Below are 23,505 nucleotides of genomic sequence, written 5' to 3'. Positions count from 1 at the left end.
TCAGGTGTAAGAAAACTACTAACCCTTTAAAAATATATTGCTAAAAGGCAATCATACTTTTACATTTTGAATCTAGCATTTGTACGTAAATTCAACATGCTGCTTTACTGCAAAGTTGTCAAAGCCAGCTTTATATTTAAGACCTATAGGTTGCAGGAGAAAGTCTGTTGACCACAGAAAGTCTCCTTTAAAAAGTGAGATTAATTCAAGAGGCCTGGGCCTCCAAAGGGGTTTGCCTGGGTTGTCTCATCATACGAGGTCCCTTAGGGATACTGCAACGTGGGGACTTATGACTGTGACCATGAGAAAACTGAACAAGAACGAGATATGACATTGTATTGCAGACTGTGAGCCTCCCAACCATAATACAAAACAAATGGCTACGAGTTTCTTTCCCATCCGTCCTGTGCCCCAAGGTATATAAACCTCATCAAGTCATTAGAAGAAGCTATTATGCAAGTAACATAGTCTATGGAGAACAGAGAAAAAAAAAAAACCCATTATCCTCTCATACTAAACAGGAGTTTTTAACCTGGGGTCTGTGGACTTCCAAGGGGTCCATGAGTTCACAGGATCCATGAACTTGGATGATAAAAAATATAAATATTTTCATTTATCTCTTATCGAAATGCATCATATTCCTTCAATTATAAATGAAGGCAACAAACTACAGCAGTCTTGGTAGTACATTTAACTTTGTCACCCACAGAAGTCAGATATTTTCGTCAGATATTACAGTTGTTATAGAAAGGTTAAAATACTGTTTATGTTTGTCAACACTTCAAAGTTATGGCAGATATTAGACCTGTTAGATCTTATTAAATGCATTATTGCTATATTACCATATCATAACAAAGATTGAGAACTGGTTGGAATTCTTTGTAAAACTATAAATTTCATTTTACAGATGTAAAAACACCATTCAGAGAATAGGCTTCACTAGTCAGCCACAGGAATACGTGGCACGAAAAGATGTTAAGAATCTCTGTGTTTATACCCATCACTTCATTCTGCCTTCATTTCTGTCCCTAGCCATCATTTCAACCACATCCTTACCAACATCCTAAATTCCTTTACTTGTCCCCAAGTGTCCTTTCATTGGTTCAGGTGTTTAAACAGGGCAGTCTTTCACATCTCAAGTTATGGGGTACTGGTCCTTCTGATGAGAATCCTCTTCCCCTCCATCCCTAAACCAGAGCCTTTGTTTGCCTGGCTAACATCTTCTTTCCCTCTAGGTAGAGAGAGCTTAAATCCCCTGCTTAAGCCTTCCCTTCATTCCCAGACTAGGTCAGCGTGCCCTTCTTTTCATCAACCTTGTCATCATTTGTTCAGTATTACCCTTCCAGACAATATGCTCTCATGAGGGCAAAGCCCAACTCTGCCTGGTTCACTATCATATACCCAGTGCCTAGCATGAGGGGGCTATCAAGCCCCTATCCAGAGAGGGCTCAATAAATATGTACAAATACATGTACCAACAAACCATTTTGTAACTTTTGATTTAATATATTTTGTAACCTTTTGATTTAATGTATTACACTCTTTTTTCATGTTGTTACTTTTATTTACTTTAAAGCTGCACAGTATCCTATTGGGTATAAGTACTTTAGTTAAATAATTTCCCTAGTATTGATCATCTTGTTTTCAGTTTTCACTAACACAAATAATGTTGTATATCATTTTATTTTTCATGTATATCATTTTATTTTCATATCATTTTATTTTTCTTGCTTTGTATTGAGGATTATTTCCTTGATGTAAACTACAGGAAGAGGAATTAATTGGTCTAATGGAATGAACATTTTTATGGTTCTCGATTTATTCTATGATGTTGTTTTCCAAAAGGGTTCTCATTTAAAATGCCATAAATAAAATGGCATGTAACTGTTGCATGGCATGAAATGATCGTAGATTCAAAAGGAAAGAGTCTGGAAATTTCTTTGAATAAATGGTGGCTTTTTATGGCTACTACTTATTGAGTGTCTATTATGTGATAGGCAGTGAGCCAGGAACATTTATTAGTTCATCATTCCTGACAACAACCCTGGGAGGTAGATATCAGCTCTCCCATTTTATAGATGGGGAAATAGAAGGTCAGCGAACGTTACTTGGTCAAGGTTATATGGTCAGTGAGAGGTGGAGTGAATCAAGCTCATGCTCTTTCTACTATGCTATACATGCAAAGTAGGTAAGTGCTCTCAAAACTCCTACCTTAGTTAATACATCTTTATCCAAAGCCACTCAAAACTTGATTTTTTAAAAAAATAAAAGTTGTAAAATAGGATGGGGAAAGAAATAACACACCTTTCTGAGATGTCAGACTTCTGGAAGTGTCATCTAGTGAAAAAGAATCTCAAACAGTTTTCAAAAAGCATGTGCAGTAAAGCCCATGAACCTTCATCTAAAGGCAGCATATCATGGTAGTGAATTCGAGGGACCGCCTGGGAGAGAACTTGAAACTACTTTTCATCTGAAGGACTCTGAGCCATTATTTCCCCTCTCTAGGTCTCACTTTCTAGTATCCATCAAAGGATTGTTATAATTAAATAAGATAGTCTATATAAAATGTTTAGCACAGTGGTATCAAGCACATAATGATACACGTTAATTATTAGTAGTACTGCTGTTAAAGTTATTTTTTGCATGTAAGTCTAATAAGCTTGGATCTGGTTTTCTAGAATATACTATATTAGGTACGGCATAATGAAAGATGATGATAGCTGACTACCACAAGGGGCAGTTGTCACCTCTCACTGAAATCAGCAAGAAGGGACGGCTGAAATAAAACCCCACAGGAGGACAAAAAACAAACAGGCAAACTGTAAGAATATCAATAATAGTTGCTTTAATTATGCTTAACACTTTGCAAAGCTCTTTCACAATCATTTCATTTGATTCATGCAACACTGCTGTTTTGTAGGGAGGGCATTCCCACTTTACAAATAGGAAAAGATAGGCTCAGAGAATTTAATGCCTTCTCTAGAATCATAGCTAGTCAAAAGAGCAAAGAGTACTACTGTCTATAGATCTGCTGTCCAATATGGTAGCCATGCGAGCTACTTAAATTAAATAAAATTAAATATTCAGTTCCTCAGGAGCATAAACCACAATTCAAGTGCTGAATAGCTACGTGTGGCTCAGGGCACTCACATTGGACAACCGAGATTATAGACCATTTCCTTCACCACAGAATGTTTTATTGGGTTATGCTGGTCTATAGAAATGAGAGCACCAAACCGTTACTGCATAATGATGTGCCCGGTGTCCATGACAGTGAACCTGATTCTCAGAGAAAGCCGTCAGGGAAGAGGAAAATACTTTAGAAATGTTTCTATGAAAAACACTTTAAGCTTTATATTATAGAGTTAAATTTGTGTGGCATTAGGCTACAAGCATCATCAAAATTGGGCCCAGAATCCCCAAAAGTGCCGAGTGCCAATGCTCTGCACAAAGAACCTACAAATATCTACTGAGTAGTTCTATTTCTTCATCTACTCATTTCATAAAAATTACATCAATGTAAGAGAATTCTTCCTGAAGCAAATAAGTTGAACATCATAAAAATGTAAGCAATAACCTTTGTTAAAATCTCAAGGGCAGTTATGGTTGTACATTTATAAAATTATTCAGTGTACATACGAAGTCCTTTTATATTCCAATATCTATCTGATGCAGAAAGGCTGAAAATAAATGTAATCAAAAGAGATGAATACCAGTGAAATATGTTTGAAGATGAGAAAAGTTTTCAACAGCGATATAAGCCTTTAAAGGAGATATCCAAGGTTTTGCTTTTTAGAATGGTTTATAACATATCCCTTGTAAATCATAAGTTAATAGATTTACTGAGGAGACAATCACAAATCAGTCTCAACTTATGGTTCACTTTCTTCGAGCAACACTAGGAAATAGCTTTCAGAAGTGAAGAACCTGACAATGAATGCTCAGTATTACTTCAAAGCACTATAAAGTGCTCAGAAGTTTCAGAAGTTACTTTCCAGAGGATGACAAACACTTAACTACCTAAGAATCTTCAGCCTTGCCTGGCAGGATGGTGCTGTCAGATTCAAGGTGCATGGACAAAGCTGGAGGCAGTTTCATTTTTTAAATTGACTTTGAAAGTCTTAATGATATATGTATATTTCATGGAAATATGAGCCTTAGTATAATGGTCTGTTCTCTTTAGACAGATGGAGCTCGATTTACGTTCTACATGATTGTATCCCGGAATTTCAGACCTAAGATGTTTGTCATAATATAGTTAATCTATTATTTTTATGAGGGATACGAAGTCTTGGCCTCCTGTATTTGGATAGATGTATGCCAAATTTATGGTGGCGCTGGTCTATAAATGACAGATGCTGCCAAAGCAGAAAACTATCATTTTCTTCTACTCAACAGCACAAGGTCCTGTTGCTAGAGACAGAAATGGGGGAAAGAGGCATTTACAAAGACCTTGCTGGCTAATCAAAGGAGTCCTGCAGCAGTCGGTGGAAATGAGAAGTTGTCATTTGGGAAACTTGGCCCCATTTGTAACAACACATAAAAACTGTGAAACACACAGGGAAACCCATAAACATGACAAGGCGAGGGTCTCCATTTGTATCTTTGGCAGAAAGCCTCTTTGACAAAATTGAAAAATGTACTTTCATAACGTAACAAGATGACCATAAAAAGTTGAACTGCAGCCTTTCCAGGCAAATCATACTGATGTACTAGTTGATACTGCTCTGGGTTCAACCTGAGGAACTGCCGCCATGCAAAAGCACATTATGCTGAAAACTAAAATGAGTTTTGAGGTATCCTCACTTCTTTCCTTCCTTCTTAAGTCTTTTCTGATACTGTCATCTCTGGCTCCATGGTATAGTCATGGGTGTGGGATAAACAAAACAATGTCTCTGTGCCCAGTGAAAATCTTTGAGATGGGATGATTCAAAATGCTACCGAAAATGCGGACAGCATTCAGGCTAGTCTACTGGACCCTTTAGGAGGCAGTTCAAGGCTCTGCTATACTGGTGATGCCCTTGCTCACTGCTGACCTCCAGCTCAGTGAGTGTGTTTGGCTCTAGTCACATAAAGTCTACAGCTGTCAAGCTGGAGCTTTAAGAACATGTGTCATTTACCTGAAATGAGTGTTTTCATTCAAACTTGGCCTTGAAACGATCTGTCTAAAGCTTTGTTCTCTTACAGTTAAATGATGCAGACAACACACTGCACAGAAACTAAGGATTATCAATAAAACAAAGCCTCAATGACCCTGTCACTGCTATAGCTCCTACTGAAAAATATCAACAGTCAGAAAACAATTTAAAAGTAATACATAGTCCTACTCATTAATTCTTTAAAAAAGTGGGTTAGTGGTTTCTGACTTTTCCCATTGGGATACTGTACTTGAATTTACTCTTCTGAGTCAGAGAAGCTTAGAAGTAAGGGGAACAGTGGAATATTCATGGAACAAGAAGCCCTGAGTTCCTGCTCTGACTCTACTGGGATATGAGTGTGCAAGCCATTTAAAGCCTCACACAAGCCATTTAATCTTTCTAAGACCCAGGTTCTTCACTGTTACCACATTTTTGGGAGCAGCTTGAAGGTGGCGATTATATATTATTTTTCTTTTGGAACCTCTTGAAGGCAAGAACGTGTCTTTCTGTTCATTGTTGCACACTTGAAATGGCAAATGTTACAGATGTACTATACTACTTAGTATAGATAATACATATTTGTTAAATGAATAAATGGATATAGAGTTTGTTGTGTGCGTATGTGAAAGAGGGATACTAATATCAGCCTTACCAGTCACAGGGTTGTTGAGGGGGTCATACGAAAACATTTATGTGACTGGATTTTATCAACTGAACAAATTCAAGGTGTTCCTATTGTTATATTTTAAGCAGAACATGCTGGTTCCATCATCTTTGCTCTTAATTGCATTTATAAATATATCTATAGCATTTTGAATCATTCCATCTGCTTTCGTCTTTTTAGACAGCAACTGATTAAAAGCTGTTTAGCTCTAAATGGCTTTATATACTTTGAGCTACAAATGTATTTTCCCCATCTTGATATCTAATTAATTAAAAAAAATCTTGGGCTAAAGACTAGACATATGGATGATTAGGTCGACTATCACAATATTTTTTACCGTTAGGTTGATTATCAAAATATTTTATTATTTTCAAGAAATAAGGTCTTCCAAAGGCTCTGTTTTTTTTTATTTGTTTGTTTTGTTTTGAGCTTCTTATGAGTGGTTAAGTGCTGTCACAAAGAGCATTCAACTTGATGTATGGGGCATATTATCACAGGGAAGTGTTGTGTCATATGGCATTATGACACTTGAACTCTAGGGAGAAATTTGGGTACAGTGTCTGACCAATATGTTCTAGCCATCTTCCTGAAGCTGCCTAATGCTTGCTGTGTCTTGATCCCATTTCTCCCAAAGCACCTTTTTCCTCCTTTCTACCAAGTTTTGAACTCCCACTGATGCATCATTAAAAGCTGGGATAGATCCTAGGAGACCAGAAAGCTATTTCTTTGGATTTTACGTTTAATTCTACTCCAACTTCTAAAAAGTGAATAGGACAGCTATCCTGCCTGAAATAAAACATATTTAATTTTTTTTCAATCATGTGGTCAGAGCTTCTTATAATAAATGAAATTCCTGTTACTGTAGTTTAAACTCATTTTGTTTACTGACTTGAGAGGAAAAAAAAGGAAAGCTTTCCATTATACCCTTAACTTTTTATATCTGATAGCTCCATTACAGCAAATTTCTTTGTATTGCACAGATCCAGTTACAACATGATCTAAATTATGTCTCCAAATGCATCATAAAAAAGTGGTTGTTCCAGTTGCTAAAATAGGAGGTAAAAAGGCTTTTCTATCAATAGCTCTTGGAAGATTGCTAGGTCACTTCTTAGAATAAATAATCTGTGCTCTCAAGGAGCAAAGCGAGGTCATCTGTGGCTCGCACGCTCCTTGTCAGACACTCTGAAATCACACTCTTCCTTGACTGATGTTCAGTGCATCCCAGGATGCTGCACTCCCAGAAGCCCCCTCCCTTAACATCTGGCTATTTCCTGTTCCTCAGGATTTGCCCTCATTGAACAATACTCTTGCTAAATTACTGATGCTAAAGAATGAGAATGGAAATGGAATTAGTCAATCCTATGGATGTTGTGAATGCCTGGATTTTGAAATCTGGTAGCTGAGACATCAAGTTACTAACATTTACTTTTCACTCAACTATCTCAGAATCACATAGATATTGCTTAAGCCCACTTGATAGAATACTTCATTCAGAAGAAAAAGACCAGTGCTAGGGAATTTCAGTCTCTTAAGAACTGTCAATCAACCATGACTTTTCACTGTGAATATTACTCTAATTTTTGGCTGACTCCTTAGAGGCAGTGTTGTCTGAAATAAAACACTTCAGTTAATTAAGTACCACAGTTCTTCCTCTTCCCTCCCGCTTCCCTCTACATCCCACCTAGACTGTTTATGAAGGACTGGTCTTCGTGTCTCCTAACTTCTAAAATGGGGTTTTAAAGGAAATCAAAACAAGTTACCAAAAAATTTTATGACTCTGACAAAGCTGTGGGAGCTTTTTAAGGATTTAGAATAGGTGGTTAACAACTGGTTATGTATTACATTGTTTAGACCAAATTTCCCATCTGGGCAAAACTTCTAATTTTCTAACTTGAAAATTCTACAAAACACGTGTGAAAAAAAAAAGAAGAAAGAAAAAAACACATGTGAATTCTTGCTTAAAAGCTGACGTTCAGTTGAAAGTGACAAAAAAACATGTATCTATTTAGCAAATACGACCCACTTTGTTCTTAAATAGTGCCATCTTTCAACAGCTTTGGTATTGCTTTTATAGATATAATAGGACGAACTAAATATTTCATTAGTATTAATATTTAAAATATGGAGAAACAAAAAAGTAATTTGAATGACCTAACCAATGTATTGCCAAATAATTTATACAGATTTGAGTAAGGAAACATGGAAAAATGAGGTAACCACACTACAGGTAGTTTGCATTACTTCTAGTCCAAGTATGGACAGGGACATGGTGACTGAGGTCAATACTGTTAGACCATAGGTACTTTGTGGGGTGGATAGGGAAGTGTCAGAGGAAGCAGAGGATGCTGGATTAAAGACCATCACATAGCTACTGGGAAAGAGACTCTGCGGTTGAGATTTGTTTTCCTCTCTCCCCACTCTCATCTCCTAGGGTTCTTCTAGATCTCAGTTCTCTTTCTTTGTTTATACCACTGCTGTACTTGACCCTGGTGTGTTTCTATTGCCCGCTAGCCAAACACAATTGTTTGTAAAGTCTCTTTCACTTGAGCATTCACTAGCATTTGAGAGTCAGAATAAAAGTCTTGAGTCATTGAACTTTATTTTAACATGCTCATTGGGCGTCTTGTAGATTTAAGGTATGCTGTGATTCTGATCCAGCCCCTTTATTTGGATTTTCTATCTCTATACTGCTCTTTTCTTGGGTCTACTCGCTAATTGTTGACTTTTTTTCTCTTCCTTTCCTCTTCTTCTACACCTTTCCTTCTCCCTCTAATTATCTTCTGTTCGTTCATTGATTTTTCTCTCATTGAGCCTTTTCTATTTCCATTTTTAACAGTTTTTTCCCTCATTAATTTTAATTTCATCTACTATGCCTAGAGCAAACCCAATCTGCAAATAATAGTCATATATATTATAATATAACTTAATGGGAGCATTGAGCACATGCAATAGCAAGGCAGGAATGCTTACAGTACCTTCCCACTGTGCTATTAGCTCGAGACACAAAATAAGCTGAAAGAATGGAGTGACACTAACCTCCACTGTTTTATCATTTTGCTTATAAGTACTTCTGTCGGTAAAGAGCATAATTCAGGTAATAAAACCTGACAGAGTATTATTTCATAGAGGCAACAATATCCTGCAGAAAATGAAACTAGGCAGGAAGTCAGGAGGTGATGGCTCCTGTTCTTCCAAACACTGGGTAACCTTGAGCAAATAACGGCTGCAATGTGGACCTCGCCTTGGTTTGCTACTTTATAAACCGGAGATAACATTTGACCCTAATATCTGATAGATCTGGGTTAAAGATTAATTTGCTAATATACGTAAAAAGCCTTTGTTCTTTAGAAGGGGAAAAGTGCAATGTAATAATTCAGTATTTATTATCTGTTCATCAGATAACATGATTTAGTGATTCTATCGCACAAAGAACAAAAGCCTTTATCACCAAATTTGGGTCAGCTCACTCACTCTAGGCTGCAGAGCCTTGGGAACCAGCATCTGTGGGACCTCATCAATAGTGGTCACTTCTTACATAGTCTCTCTTTGTCTAACCAGGCTTTTCTGAATCTTCCTCTTACAAATGGATTTGTGCTTCTCCGAAGGCCCTGGGCAACCACAGGAAAGCGTTCTTAAGTCTCTTAAGTCTACAATGACTTGGAAAGCAGAAGAGAATAAGACAAGAAGTGTGTGTCTTTGTGTTTCCAACAACAGAAAGGTCCCTAAGGAGAGAATCAAACATAAGAAAAAGGGATCTATTCTCTTAGTTTCCCTTACAAGGCACTGTTCCTCAGTTAGTCACTGCAACAAGGTGACTTACCCATCTTGGGTCCTGAGGGGCGGATGTGAATGTGTGAAAGCCTATTAAACACCCAATTTCATGGCATACCTGCTGGAAAAATAAATTTTTTCTCTTCTCCCTGAATCATTCAGTTTGAACCTACTCAGAAAACCTGCTGATTCACTGGAACTATGAAATACTCTGCTTAAGAGGCACTTCCACTAGTAGCCCATTTCCAATTTATAAAGTTCTTCTGTTAGTCAGTTCATAACCGTGAAAAGTTCCTTTAAAATCTTTGAGTTCATTTGTAACTCTGAGGAGAACTCTATGAATATCTTGAAGAATCAAAATCTCTTACTATTGAACACATTTCCAGATTCACTTAATAATGCCGCTCTCTCAGAAAACTTTACCTTTTTGCCCTTCTACTCCCTGTTACTGGGGTAAGAAAATATGAAAATGTCTGTTAATAAACAAATTTAAGGATTCCTTCACTGAAAAAGTCCATAGCAAAAACCAAATGTAAAATGAATAATAAACTCAGTATTTTAGATCCATTTCTTGATTTTTGTCTAAACACAATGTGACCAAGAAGCCTCCACTTATTTTCGTGCATATATACTTATATATATATTTACACACACACATATACACTTAAATGTATATATTTAACAACATGGAATGGTAACCTATCAAATGCTTAGATTCCATGCAAACACATAACCCTTCCTGTGAAGGGAACGTATTAATATTATAAAAACAAATCATGGAGAGTAACATGCAACAGCGGAGGGGAGGAGGATAGGGTGAGGCCAGAGGACCAGGAGGAACACAAAGAATGTAAAGAACAAAAAGTGTCATTGACCTGATTTGTCAGAGTTGTTGCCTGTGATTGGAGTGATGGAGCAGCTGGGATTAGCCTTTGCGCTGTCCTTGGAAGAAACCATTTTGGGTTTATTTTTCGTTGCCTCTAGTGCTTTGACCTTCTTGGCATGTTTACTTCCTTTGTAGTGGGCCTCGGCCTGGCTCTACAAAGGAGAACAAATCAGGCTCATTTTTTTGCTACTTACAAACAGCACAATGGATGATCATGCAGGAAAAATATACATTCAATCATAGGCACCACAGACATTTACAGCTCAGCACTCAACTATGTCTTCGGCATTTAATGAATAGTAGACCGGTATCTAAGAGTTTTTTGCATATTGAAACCTTCTATACAACATAGAGGATCTGTGTCTTTCAAAACCAGACATTATACGAGTGGACAACAGGGTCAGGACAAAATTGGGGCGAAGGTGAACTTTGTCATTAGTGCCCTCCCACCACTGCCCATTGGGGTTACTTGTCAAACGTTTGGCTGGCAGCAAGCCGCTTTGAGTGTCCTACCCGGGCGTGTCCTTCCACAGCCACTCCGTTTAGTTTCCCTTCAGCTACAAATCTGTCTTCCCTGCACCTACGTTCCTCTTGGCTCTGCTCTGAGAGCAAGTGATGTGACAAAGCAACCTGCTAGTGAGTGGAAATGGCACTACATTTTGGAGTCATCTACACACGCTTCATGTGTCATTTTGATGATTCCAATTCTAAGAATACACGATATTAGGCACAAAGGAGGTAGGGACAATGCTTGTTTCTGATCTCTGATGTGATTCTGAAGTCAAAGCAGTTAGTATTACATTCACTTATACAAAAAGCATAGGTGAAACTGTGACTTCATTACTAGATCAAAAGAAAGAAAAGCAATCAAGGCAAGTGAATATTAAAAATTTTCAAAAGACAAAAACAAATTACAGCAAAACAAGAAAACATTTAGTCAATAAGCTGACATTTGGAAAATTCCTCTCTGCCTAAAGAATAAGGATTTTATCTTTTTGGCAACTAGTATAATGAACATATTAACAAAAGAATCTAAGTATACTTGCTTCAATTTCATTTTTAATAGACCCTGAAAATATAAACAAACTAAAACATATATTATATGGTATATTAGCGTAGTTAAAAAGGTGAAGAGGATGATAAACCTGTCATATAAAATGAGTTTCTGTTAGAGGATTTCTAAAATAATAATAACTTTTCTTCTTACATCAGTTTTCCATATATACACTTGTATTTGTTTGAAGATGATTATACTGATATTTTCATCCATTTTCCTCAACAAGTAGAATACAGGTGGTATGTAAGTGTGTGTGCATGTAGGTAGGTAGGTAGGTAGGAGTGGCAATGGACAAAATTAAAGACATGTGATTTTCCTAGCACATAACCCCAATCACCCAAGGTCAACAGACTTTTATTGACTGTACACAGTCCCTAACTTCCTGAATATCTTTTCGTAATATTGTTTTAGACCACCGTTGACTTATCATGGCTCTTGGTTCGTTTGCTCAAGGACTTCTCATGCTGTTCTCTGTCAAGTTGAAACACAAACCCAATCCCAAGAGAGGAGAAAAGTGTAACATTATTTTGAGTCTTATCACCCTCTGAGAATGGTTAAATCCAGCAAATATAGTTGGGTAGATATAAATTAAGAAAATATACAAATAAAAATTTAAAAATTGATAACATGAAGAAATAATAATAATGGCTGATATTACTGAGCCTCTGACAAGAACAGCTCGAAATGTAATACATGTTTCTCTCATGTAAGCTTCACAGTGCCCTGTGAGGCAGGTACAGATAGAAAACTGGGCACGAGAAGCTAAACAGCTTATCCAAGGCCACACATGTAGGTGGAGAAGCCATTATGGGGATCTGAAACGCTTACGTGTATACTCCTATTTAACTATGTACCCGCACGTTAGACATACACATACTCACCCTAAGTAAACAATATAATTTTATTAGAAGTAAACCATTACACAAAAATTACACACAAAGAAAGCACACTGCTTTTCATGACTCAGTGAAGGATTCTATTTTAACAGAAGTTTATATGAGTAGGGAATACCTTCTTAATTCATAGGAAATATACCGGTAGAGTACATTAGGCTTGATCCTTCTGTTGAGAAGCTAAGAAAGGCCCACTTCTTAGGTATGTAACAATTTCTACAAGATATCAGTTGACCTAATAATTCATCTTTCCAAGTATACTAAACAGTGAGATGTTACTTTAGTGCGCTTTGGCTAAATAAACGTATAGTTCTCTAAATAAAACCTCCTGGCACAAGATGAGCAGAGTGTCACTTCCTCATTACTATTTCTTGGCATCACTGCAGAAAGTTAACAGTATCAATTAGCACTTGGGATAAAGAGCCAGCTGAGTGACACTCACTGGATGCCAAGCTGGAAAGAGCTCTCCAGAGCCATGATTCACTTTCCTTTTGAGTTCTGAGGCATGGAGAAAAGCAAAACAAGGCTTCTTAGCCTCTACTGACTACTGTTTGGGAAAGATCTGGAATTAAGACAGTGGCAGACACCACTCATTCACGCTTGGCATCTTTCCAGTTACCCTGTGGTATTCTTGGTAGTGGCACTATGCTGTCCTCAGTACTGTATCTGAGGTGTCAACAGCTTCTAAATCCTGGGCAGATCTTCAAGTGAAACAGAGACACTGTTAAAATAGTAACATGATTAACCTGCCTTCCTTATCTGGGAATCTCCTTAATTGAGGAATGAAAGAAACAAGGACAAGAGCCAGAAAACCAGGGAACGAGGCAACACGATCAAGCCCAATCGACGATGGTTCTCGTATCACTTCTGAGAGACTTGGTTAACCACACAGACTTATAATTTTACACCTCCGTGACTAGTCAGCAGACACCTATTTGTCTAGCACTAATGGTCTGCTTTCTGATTTCCTCCCCAAAGCGCTGCTATACACCCCAAACTGGCAGTGATCAAAGAAACCCCTTGCCAAGAATTGCCAGAATTAGAGAGCTGCCCAAACCACCATACTGACTTCCACACGGGAATTCATTGGTATCTAAGTTTTCCTTTCAGAGGTCACTCCAGTAGCTACCTGACCACCCACTCATAGAGGAATAGCTTTGACAGGAAATGACATTTTGGAATTTTCTCTTCCATTCATCTCCATCTTTGTTACTAAAGCCCCTCACTTTCCAAAATCCTCTACATCTTTCAGGACCCTACTGGTCCAAATAAAAAAGATAAATAATGAGATAGTGTATTGCTTTACAAATAAAAATGCAATAATGAGCAATTCTATAATTCACTGAGCTCCCATTTCTGTTTTTTACCTTATTTCTATTTTGGACTTCAGAGAGGTGGATAGGATCTTGAAACAAGATGTTAAACTGTGTTTACTTTGTATAGAAAGAACAGTCCAAACCCAAACTGGCAAGTGGCTGGGATAGAGTAATGTCACTGGAGAAAGTTCTCAGTATTTATTTACCAATGGACCCAATCTTTTTGCATCTTAAAAAGTAATTGGAACTGTTCCCTTAATTACAGAGAGTGTATCATTAAAACTATTGGCATCTGGTTTTTTGAGACGTTAGATTTCAACGTGTTAAGCAGTGTTAGATAGGAAAGAGAGGAGGTCAGTTACTTTTCAGATAAAAAGTATATACTCTATATGCTAAAATGCCAAATAAAACAGATGTCAAATGAACTACCATAAAACAGGCTAAACTAACAAGGGGGAAACCTGATTATTTATTTCACAAAGAATTATTTAGCACCTGCCATGTGCTAGACATTGTGAAAGATTAAAAACAAAGACCCCTATTCAGAAGAATGGTAGTTGGAAGAAAAGACGGACATGCAAATAACTATAACCCATAGCAGAGAGTAAAACTATAAAATGGAAGGTAAACTGGTACAAAGAAGTATGGGAGTCAGGGGAGAGGTAAATTTCTGCAGATTGCAGGGGGACCCTGGAAGCTTCATGGGAAAGGAACATCAGAGCTGAGCCCTGCTTCGGGGGCAGGGTGCTGAAGGGTCAGTATGCAGGGGGAGGCATTTCAGGTGGAGGGACCCGCATGTGCCAAGGTAGTGAAATCCTATGAATTATGCAGTGTTTCCTGGGCACATCTGCTTTTCAGTATCACTAGAACACAGACATATAAAAGGAACAATAGGGAAAGCCTGCTGCATCATGCTACCTCAAACATTATTGTCCCGTGTAAAACAGAAAACATATCATAGTGTTCTACAAATGTTCTACTTGTAGGCATCTTTTCTATAGATAGTTATAAGAAAGATGTTGCTTTTACATCACAGATTTTATCCTCTGCTCCAAACTATAATCCTACGGTCAAAGGACAACTAAATTATTTATATGGAAGATTTAATCATTTGAGATAAAAGCATGGCACTTAAAATACCATAGTCAAACATACTAGAAACAAACTAGAGATGACTGAGTAATAGCTAAATAATTACTTGAATCTTTGCTTTAACATAAGGCTACATTCAACTCTTAAAATGCTTTTTGCATATGTTTGTCGCAGTGATAAGATCACACACTCTCAGAGACAAAGCTACAACATAAACATAAGATGCACCCAAGAGAAAGGCTTACTTAATCCAAAGATAAGTCTTTCTGCTGATATTTGCAATGTTAAGGCCTGCAATATCAGTAATGACATACTACTGGCTTTGATATCACTTCGTTCAATCCTCATCTACTGGGATCTGTTGAAAACAAAGTCCAGACAAAATTATAACCGTTAGGAGATTTTCAGTTCAAAAAGACACAATGTCTTTGCTAATTTATAATTTACAGCTAAATGAAACACTCCAGGTTGCTATGGCCTGTCCAGGGTTGCCACACTGTACAACTGTGTGCGTGGGGAGCACCACTCATATATGGTCTAATGTGAATGGTGTCTTCTGGATTCCTTCAAGGCCACAGTTCTGGCCATGGCATTTCATATTTACTGGCTTTGGAATATGTATGTATAAAACCCATCAACTCCAAATCTTTCTCTATTACTAAAGAGAAAAGTGGTGACTCCAGGAAGAAAATAAGTATACTCTAGACTCTGATTCTCTTTGGGCCCAATTCAGATTCTATCAAATATCATGAAACAGAAGTAGAGTGCTTGGGTTGTTGCTGCTTTAAAATGCCCCTATGTGAATACATGAGCATTAACACATATATGTGTTCATGATATCAAACATTTTCCATGTAGGCAAATTAAGTCATTTCTTAAATGCTACTATTTTTGATGGGCCTCAAGGTAGTTTTTCAAATGCAGCTTATTAGTCAGCTAAGAGTCTTGATGCTCATGCTTCTGGTGCATGATTGATTGGAATTACTTTACACGTTGAAACATGGCAAAGCTATAAATGGACCTAACAGCTATAACAGAATTTACATGATGAATAAAAAAAATATGGCAGTTTGAGTTTAAAAGTCACCTGGAAGAGAGCAAAAGTTGGCTTTAAAAAAAAATGCTTTAGCTTTGTGACCACCTAGAGGGGTGGGATAGGGAGGGTGGGAGGGAGGGAGACGCAAGAGGGAAGAGATATGGGGATATACGTATACGTATAATTGATTCACCTTGTTATAAAGGAGAAACTAACACACCATTGTAAAGCAATTATACTCCAATAAAGATGTTAAAAAAAAGTTTTAATATTTTAAATAAAATTGTTTCTTGTAAAGTCCCAAGTGAATAAAATTTTGCCTCATTTTCTCAGTGAGTTTTATATTTCAATTATTTGAGTGTGGATTATTAAATTTTAGATTATTCCCAGCAATCTAAGGTTCTGCCTCTGGAAAAACCCTATATTCCCAGTTTATGGCTGAGTAGAATGGGAAATAAAAGAGACAGTTATTTGAGCTTGACTATATCAACTGTCATCTGAACCCCAAATCCTTTCATATGTTGAATTCTCTCCTCCTGTTACCTCCTTTTTTTTTCAAATTAGGCCATAATTAAAAATTATCCCCTTTTAAAATAATCATATATATGTGTCATATATATGTGTCAAGGTAAAGTTCATCCCAGAAAATTAATTTTTTAATTCTATTCATGAATACTGTAAAGTATAGAGACTGTATTTTGAAAAAGATTTTTCCCCCATCAACCTAATGGAAGTAGGTTTATGTGAATTTTTTTCAATGTAGATAATGGATAATAAAACGAGTCTTATTTAATGTCATAATTTCTTTAACATCATCACAATTTAGTTAAGAATTCAGCAAAAAAGTATCTTGAGATGCTTACCCTAAGAAAATAAGACTGCTTACTTCTCTATTGCATTTACATTATGGCTTTTTTTTGTTTGTTTGTTTTTTGCGGTACACGGGCCCCTTACTCTTGTGGCCTCTCCCATTGCGGAGCACAGGCTCCGAATGCGCAGGCTCAGCGGCCATGGCTCACAGGCGCAGCCGCTCCGCGGCATGTGGGATTTTCCCGGACCGGGGCACAAACCCGTGTCAGCTGCATCGGCAAGCGGACTCTCAACCACTGCGCCACCAGGAAAGCCCACATTACAGCTTTTGAAAGGTATATTTACTTTGTCTTCTGGGCTGGGGGTCAATATCTGAGTCAATTTAATGATAAGGTGTGTGCAAACTCCTAGTAAGTGCACTAGAGTTTAACTGAGGCAAGATGAATTAAATGAACCCTGGCAAAATATGCCCTCTCTTCCAAACTGTAAGGGGAGCAAATCATGAACTTCACCCAGAATGTACTGATAAACCATATTCTCTAAGTTATTACCCTCAAATGGGAACATTAGTGTTCTGTACACTAACATAATCTTGAATATGTAATAATGGGAACATTTATAAGTTATGAAAATATCTAATTTTCTCAAAGAATTATGCATATGGGACCTAATGTGTTAGAACTTCTAAATCTTAAGAACTTTTATGAAACACATGTATATCATCTTTTATTTTTATAATACATTATAAAACATTAAGGCTTTGTTAATAATTACTTAATATTCTTGAGTCACTTATTTTATGATTTTCCCCAAAGTATTCAAAATTATCCACCTCTCTCAAATTAATTTCAAGTTAAACTGGGACATTTTAGTTAATAATTCTCCACTACCTTGAAATATAAAGAAGAGTTTATAGTGATTTCACAGTTACATACCAAGTTCCTAAAGTGTTTGAGAGTGCTGCTATCTTTCAGTGGGGAAGTGGATTGGCATAGTGTGCTTACTAAGAGTGATTTTTTGTTACTCAGTGATAAGTAATGCAATATAATTCAAGTCTCTGCATTAACGCTGTGACTCTACAGCTAACTAATTCAAGTCTTCTGATGGTCTTTTAAATTAGGCTCCCAGGCTTCTACACATTAATTTTTAATCAGTCTAGAAGGTATTACATTTACTTCCATTTCCATATTAAAGAAATTTACATAAATGATACAAAATAAATCTAAAATTAGAATTTGCATTGTGTCTCCTTATATTTGATATATAATATCCTTACTGTAGACAAGAGTGGCAAAGTAACTTTGAAAGAGTTGAAGAATGGCTTTAGTAATGTTTTATATATGTTTAATATATTATTTATTTAGCATTACTCATTTGAAAATCTCTTTTACAAAATAGATTTTTGTAAAACTCCTACCCTAAAGCACTAAACCAATTTTTTAAAACCCAGCAGATATTTTATAATTCAAGATTAAGTGAAATATGTAAATGTGAAGATTAATACCATACCCTTTCAAAACATACAAACATAAGTAAGAGAAAATAATAAAACTGTACCTCTTCAGTAGTCACTTAGCTAACCTGAGTCATGTTAAGGCTATCTTTACATTAAAGTACCAGATTAAACTAGAAGTTTCCATTGCAGATTAGTCTGGTCAACCTTCCTCACATATAAAAAATTGGTCTGGAGGAAAAACTAATATGAAAATGCCCATAATTTTGATTCACCCATAAATACCAAAATATTTCAATATTATCAGTGAATGCTAAGTGGCCTTTCAGTTTCTGATTCCAAGTAGTATTGTTCTAAAAGTTCTACTCACCAATTAGAGTCACAACAAAGGTTGTTCATATATGAAAAGATCAATGTGAACTCTGTCTTACTCATCTTTGAGTCTTCTGAAGCACCTATTATACGGTATAGACTCAATAAAAAGTTTTTGAATTATATATACAGGATAGAGTAAGTAAAATCTTCTAAAAATAGGAATTTAATGCTGGGAGTCCATTCATTCTTCCATTCAACAAATATTTATTGAATACCTATTACGATCCAGGCATCATTCCAAGTGTTGTGGGATGCAGGTCATACATTCTAGTATGGGGACACAAACAATAAAATACAAATTTATATATATTTTACGGTAGTTAAGTGTTAAGCGATACATTTATGAATATGTTAGGTGGTGCTATAAAAAAATAAGGAAAAGTAAGGAGGATAGACAATGATGGGGTGGGTGTCATGTTAGGTATTAAGGAAAGTTTCTGTTGAGGAGGCATTTGCACTGAGACCTGAATTAAGTGAGGGAGTTAACCAGGTAAATACCTGGGAGAAGAGCCTTTAAGGTCCAGGGAACTGCAAATGGCTATTCTAAGGATTTTGACTTTTATTCTGAGAAGATGGGAAATCCCAGCAGTGTTCTGAACAGAGAAGTAACCTTGTTTGACTTTTGTTTATAAAATGATGGCTCTGGTTACTGTGTGGAGAACAAGCTGTGTGTGTATGGTGGGACAGTTGCCAATGAGGCAAAGTGGGAAAGGAGGCTGTTACAGTCATCCAGGCAAGAGCTGAAAAGAGTTCAAAATAAAATCCCACTGAAGGACCAGAAAGGCTTTAAAAGGCGATTTTCTACTCTAGTATAACCAATAGTTATAATATTTGGAATATCTGCAATTTTTGAACTTGAATCAACAATGATTTCTACAGAATTTCATTTCTGTCCAATTAGCTATTACTTTTGTTTCTTTTAAATTATATTTATTTTTTATCCAGGTAATATAATCACACAGTTGAAAAGTATAAAACAAAAGAGCGTACATAGTGAAAAGTCTACATCTCAGACTTCGCAACTAGTTCTCGTCACTTTTTGTGTATCCTGCCAGAGATGATTTACATACCTATCAAGCGAATATATATGTATGTGTGTATTTCCCCCTTCTTCCATTTTTAGACAAATGCCTACATACCACATATGTTGTTTTTGTATTTTGCTTTTTCTATTCAGCAACAGATCTTAGAGATTTTTTAAAACGAGTAATTAGAAAGTTTTCTAATTTTAAAATGGGTGTGTATATTCCATTATATGAATGAACCGTAATTTATTTCAACCGTATGTTATTGATGGATATATAGGTTGTTTTTCAAAGTTGTGCTGTCACCCTTGATGCAAAAATAGACCTTAGATGATTCAAATGATTATTTTTCTTCTTTTTTACAACGAAAAATGATTTTTAAAGTGCTTTAATTGAATTAAAGCAGACATTTAAAAATATCCTAATTAGTTTCCATGCCCTGATTTGTCATTATGGATATATTATAGTTATATGTTTTCCTAAACATATTTCTGGGAATCAGGCAACAAAATGTGCACACACCCCTGCCTTGGGCTTAATAAAATTGTATGAAAATTTGAGAAAAGAAAGGGCCTTGAGATGGGCCTTCAATAATGGAAAGGATTTCAAAGATGAGATACACACTCTCAATAAGGAGAGGACTATAAGAAAGAAGTATTTGGCAAAACCAGTTTTTGTTTAGGGAAATGTGAATAATCCAGTTTGAGTGAAATGTGGGTGTGTGTGGAGTAGGAATGGAAGAAAAGATTAGAAAGACAAGTGTCTTATTATTTAGGCCTTAAATACTAGATAGTGGGAAGACAGTTAACAATACCATACTTAATTAGGTAGGTAATGAGAAGCCATTGAGGGCTTTTGTTCTAGCACACTCTGATCCAGCTAAGACCTACAAAAAGGAAAAAAAAAAAGACAGTAGAGTAACTAGAAGGTTCTTACCATAGCAAGTCAAAGAGTAATGGGGTTCTTAAACACACAGATTTCAAATTTCAGGGGGCTCTATAAACCAAAAGCCAGAGCTTTCATAGAAAAGGAGCTATTCCTCCTATTAATCAAGTCTCTAGATATTTTGTTCCTTTTTGCCTTTCCCAGGGTCTATTACTCTTTCTCTTTTTTAACATTTATACTCAACTCCCCCTTTCCAAATCAAATCCTTATCATTGATGTTTAAACAAGCCCTGATCTCCCCAACCCAAAAGAAACCATCCCTCAAGCTACATTCAACCCTAGCTTTTCACCCTTTCACCTTCCTTTCACAGACTAATATGGTCAATTAATTGTATGCACATCTCCAATTCCTCTTCTCTAATATGGTCCATCTCAATCCACTGAAACAGACATCACTAAGACACCAATGCCTTAAGTCCTAAAACCAAGAACATCTTTTATTTCTCATCTTGCTTGACCAATCAGGGGTACGTGACCCTGCTGATCTCTCGCTTCTTCCGGAAGGCACTTTTCCAGAGGCTCTTTCCAAGGTTGATGTTCCCCCACCTACATTTCCGAGCCACGTGCAGCCTCATCTTTCCCTGCCCTGTCACTGAATTGTTGACATATTCCAAGGCGCAGTTTTAAGCCTTCTTGTCTTCTCACTCCAAACTTTCCTGTCTACTCTCTGTTCAGTTTCACCCACACAACTTTCCCAGCCACCTCTATACTGATAATTTCCTGGTTTCTACCTCTCTCGTCCAGATCTCTCCCCTGAGCTCCAGACTCATAATATCCACTTGGATATCTCAAAGAACCTTAAACATAAGTTCAAAACCAAACTCCTTGTATCATTTGTCTCTGCCTTGCTGCCAAAATTACCTAGTCTTCCTTCTAGCATTCCCTTTCTGCTAATAGCACCACTCTGCCTCTATTGTAAGAGCTACATCTAGGGACCATTCTCATTGTCACATGCTACCTCCACCCTCACATTCAATCGCTAAGTCCTACAGATTTTACCTCCTAGATATTTCTCTAATCAAGACAATTCTTTATATCTCAACCACAACCATCTTGGTCCAGACTGCCATCATCTTTCACCTGGACTGCTGCAACAGGCTCTTTAGCGATCACCCAAAGGCCCCTCCTGCTCAGTTACAATCTGTTCTCCACGTGGCGGCCAAAGTGATATTTAAAAAATGCAAACCTGAACATATCATTCCTCTGCTTAAAATCCTTGACATCTTTTCACTGCTCTTGGTTTAAAATCTAAAATCATCATATTCAAGACCTATATGTCCTACTCCCTACCTATCCCTAGTTTCATTTGGTAGCAGGCTCTTTGTTTTTTCTTGGAGGAACTGAAAGAAAGTGTGGCTGGAGTATAAGTACAGTGCTAGCCTTTTGCACATGCCTAAAATATAATACTATCTCTTTTCTCTTTTCCTAGTTAACTCCTATTCATCCTTCAGAACACAGCTCAAACATTACTTCCTTAAGAAGCCTTCCATGATCCCCCAGACTAGGCCACCTCCTAACTTTTTGGATTCTTTTCTTTATAGCACTTCTCACAATTTAAAAATTATTAAATTTTATAATAACATGATTAATGTTTGTCTTCCCCCGACTAGACAATAATATTCGTTAAGGCTTGTACCTGTAAGGTACTTAGTACCTTAGTACACTGCCTGAAACATCTTGACATTTGATAAACACTGATTACATGGATGAATACATGAATGGAAAAAGATTTTTTATTACTTGACAATAGAATTAAAATAAGGGTAGAGGAAGAAAAAAATAATTGGAGTTCCCTCTAGAAGTTTCAGGCCCAAATAACAGGGAAAATGGTAAAATGATTAACCAAAACGCAGTTGTGGTGGGGTGAGGAAATTTTGCAGAGGAAAATGAGAATTCAGTTTGGTTATCTATTTAGGCTGCTCATGAGATACACAATGGAGAGGTTCAACAAACAATTGAAAACACAAGTGATGGTTGAGAAAAGAGGCTGGGGCTGGAGACATCTATTTTGTAACCACATTATGAGATGATAGATGAAAGCCTGGGGATGGATGAGATTCTTGATGAATTAAGAATAGAGAGGAGAAAACCCATTTTGAGGAAAGAATCTTAAGAAACAGCTATATTCAACAGGTAAGATGAGGAAGAGAAATCAGCAGAGGATACAGAAAAGAGGCCATCAGAAAAGCTGGATATACAGAGTAATAAAACAGAGGTCAAGGGAAGTGAAAACTCCAAAGGAAAAATAATTAAAAATACATACACACAACTATACTTCTTACTGAAGTATAACAACATCTTAAATGCTAAAATACTTTTTTTTTGTAATATCAAAACAACTTCATAAAATAACTGGAAAATAATATGAGGTCTTTGTGTCCTGGAAGAATATTTGATAATGTTGCAGAGAAAGCATAATGGTAGCCATGTCTGTGGAAATAAGGGGCCTATGTATAGCTACTACTCCAAGGAAAATTATGAGGAATGCAGAAAAATAGCGAGAACACAGCAACCAGAAAGACTGCAAACACAACGTCAGGTTACAAAAACTACTCTGAATTCAATAACAAAAATGGTGACAAATAGTTACCATTTATTGTTTGCTGTGTACCAGGCACTGCACTAAGTACATTACAGACAGTATCGCATCTAATCCTCATAAAAGCATATGAGGCAGGTATTATTATTAGTCCAAGTCTACAGAGACTCTGAAAAGTTAAGTAACTGTCTAATACCACACTGCCAGAAATGGAAGGCCCTGGATTCCAACCCAAGATTAAAAGATTAGGCTCTTAATTACTGCACCATCGAAGCAAGTCCCAAGCCCAGGGTCCAAACAGCCTTCACCATGGAAGATCCAAAACAGAATAGACTCTCTCCCTTATCCCCTCTGGTAAAAGATAGTCTTCATTTCCTTAGACAGGATGATCTGGAAGTGAAAAAAGGTCTGGGGAGGTGACCTGTGAAGTCATATAAGTTATAGTTTTCATTGTAGAGAATGGATTCAGTGATTCGCAACCAATCCTTGGGTTGCATAAATTAAA

General features: G+C 36.8%; 1 protein-coding gene across 11 annotated transcripts in view; it reads right to left on the bottom strand.

Moving 5' to 3' along the window:
- Positions 1-23,505, bottom strand: part of ZNF385B (zinc finger protein 385B) — a 390,846-nt gene that overhangs the window by 21,338 nt on the left and 346,003 nt on the right. For all 11 annotated transcript variants that reach the window (XM_060302191.1, XM_060302193.2, XM_060302189.1 and 8 more), the window contains one exon: positions 10,449-10,611. In XM_060302191.1, coding sequence (XP_060158174.1) covers positions 10,449-10,611 — 163 coding nt within the window. The remainder of the gene's footprint in view (positions 1-10,448; positions 10,612-23,505) is intronic.

Source organism: Globicephala melas, chromosome 7 (assembly GCF_963455315.2).
Source record: "Globicephala melas chromosome 7, mGloMel1.2, whole genome shotgun sequence".
NCBI lineage: Eukaryota > Metazoa > Chordata > Mammalia > Artiodactyla > Delphinidae > Globicephala > Globicephala melas.
This window is presented reverse-complemented; position numbering and strand designations above follow the sequence as displayed.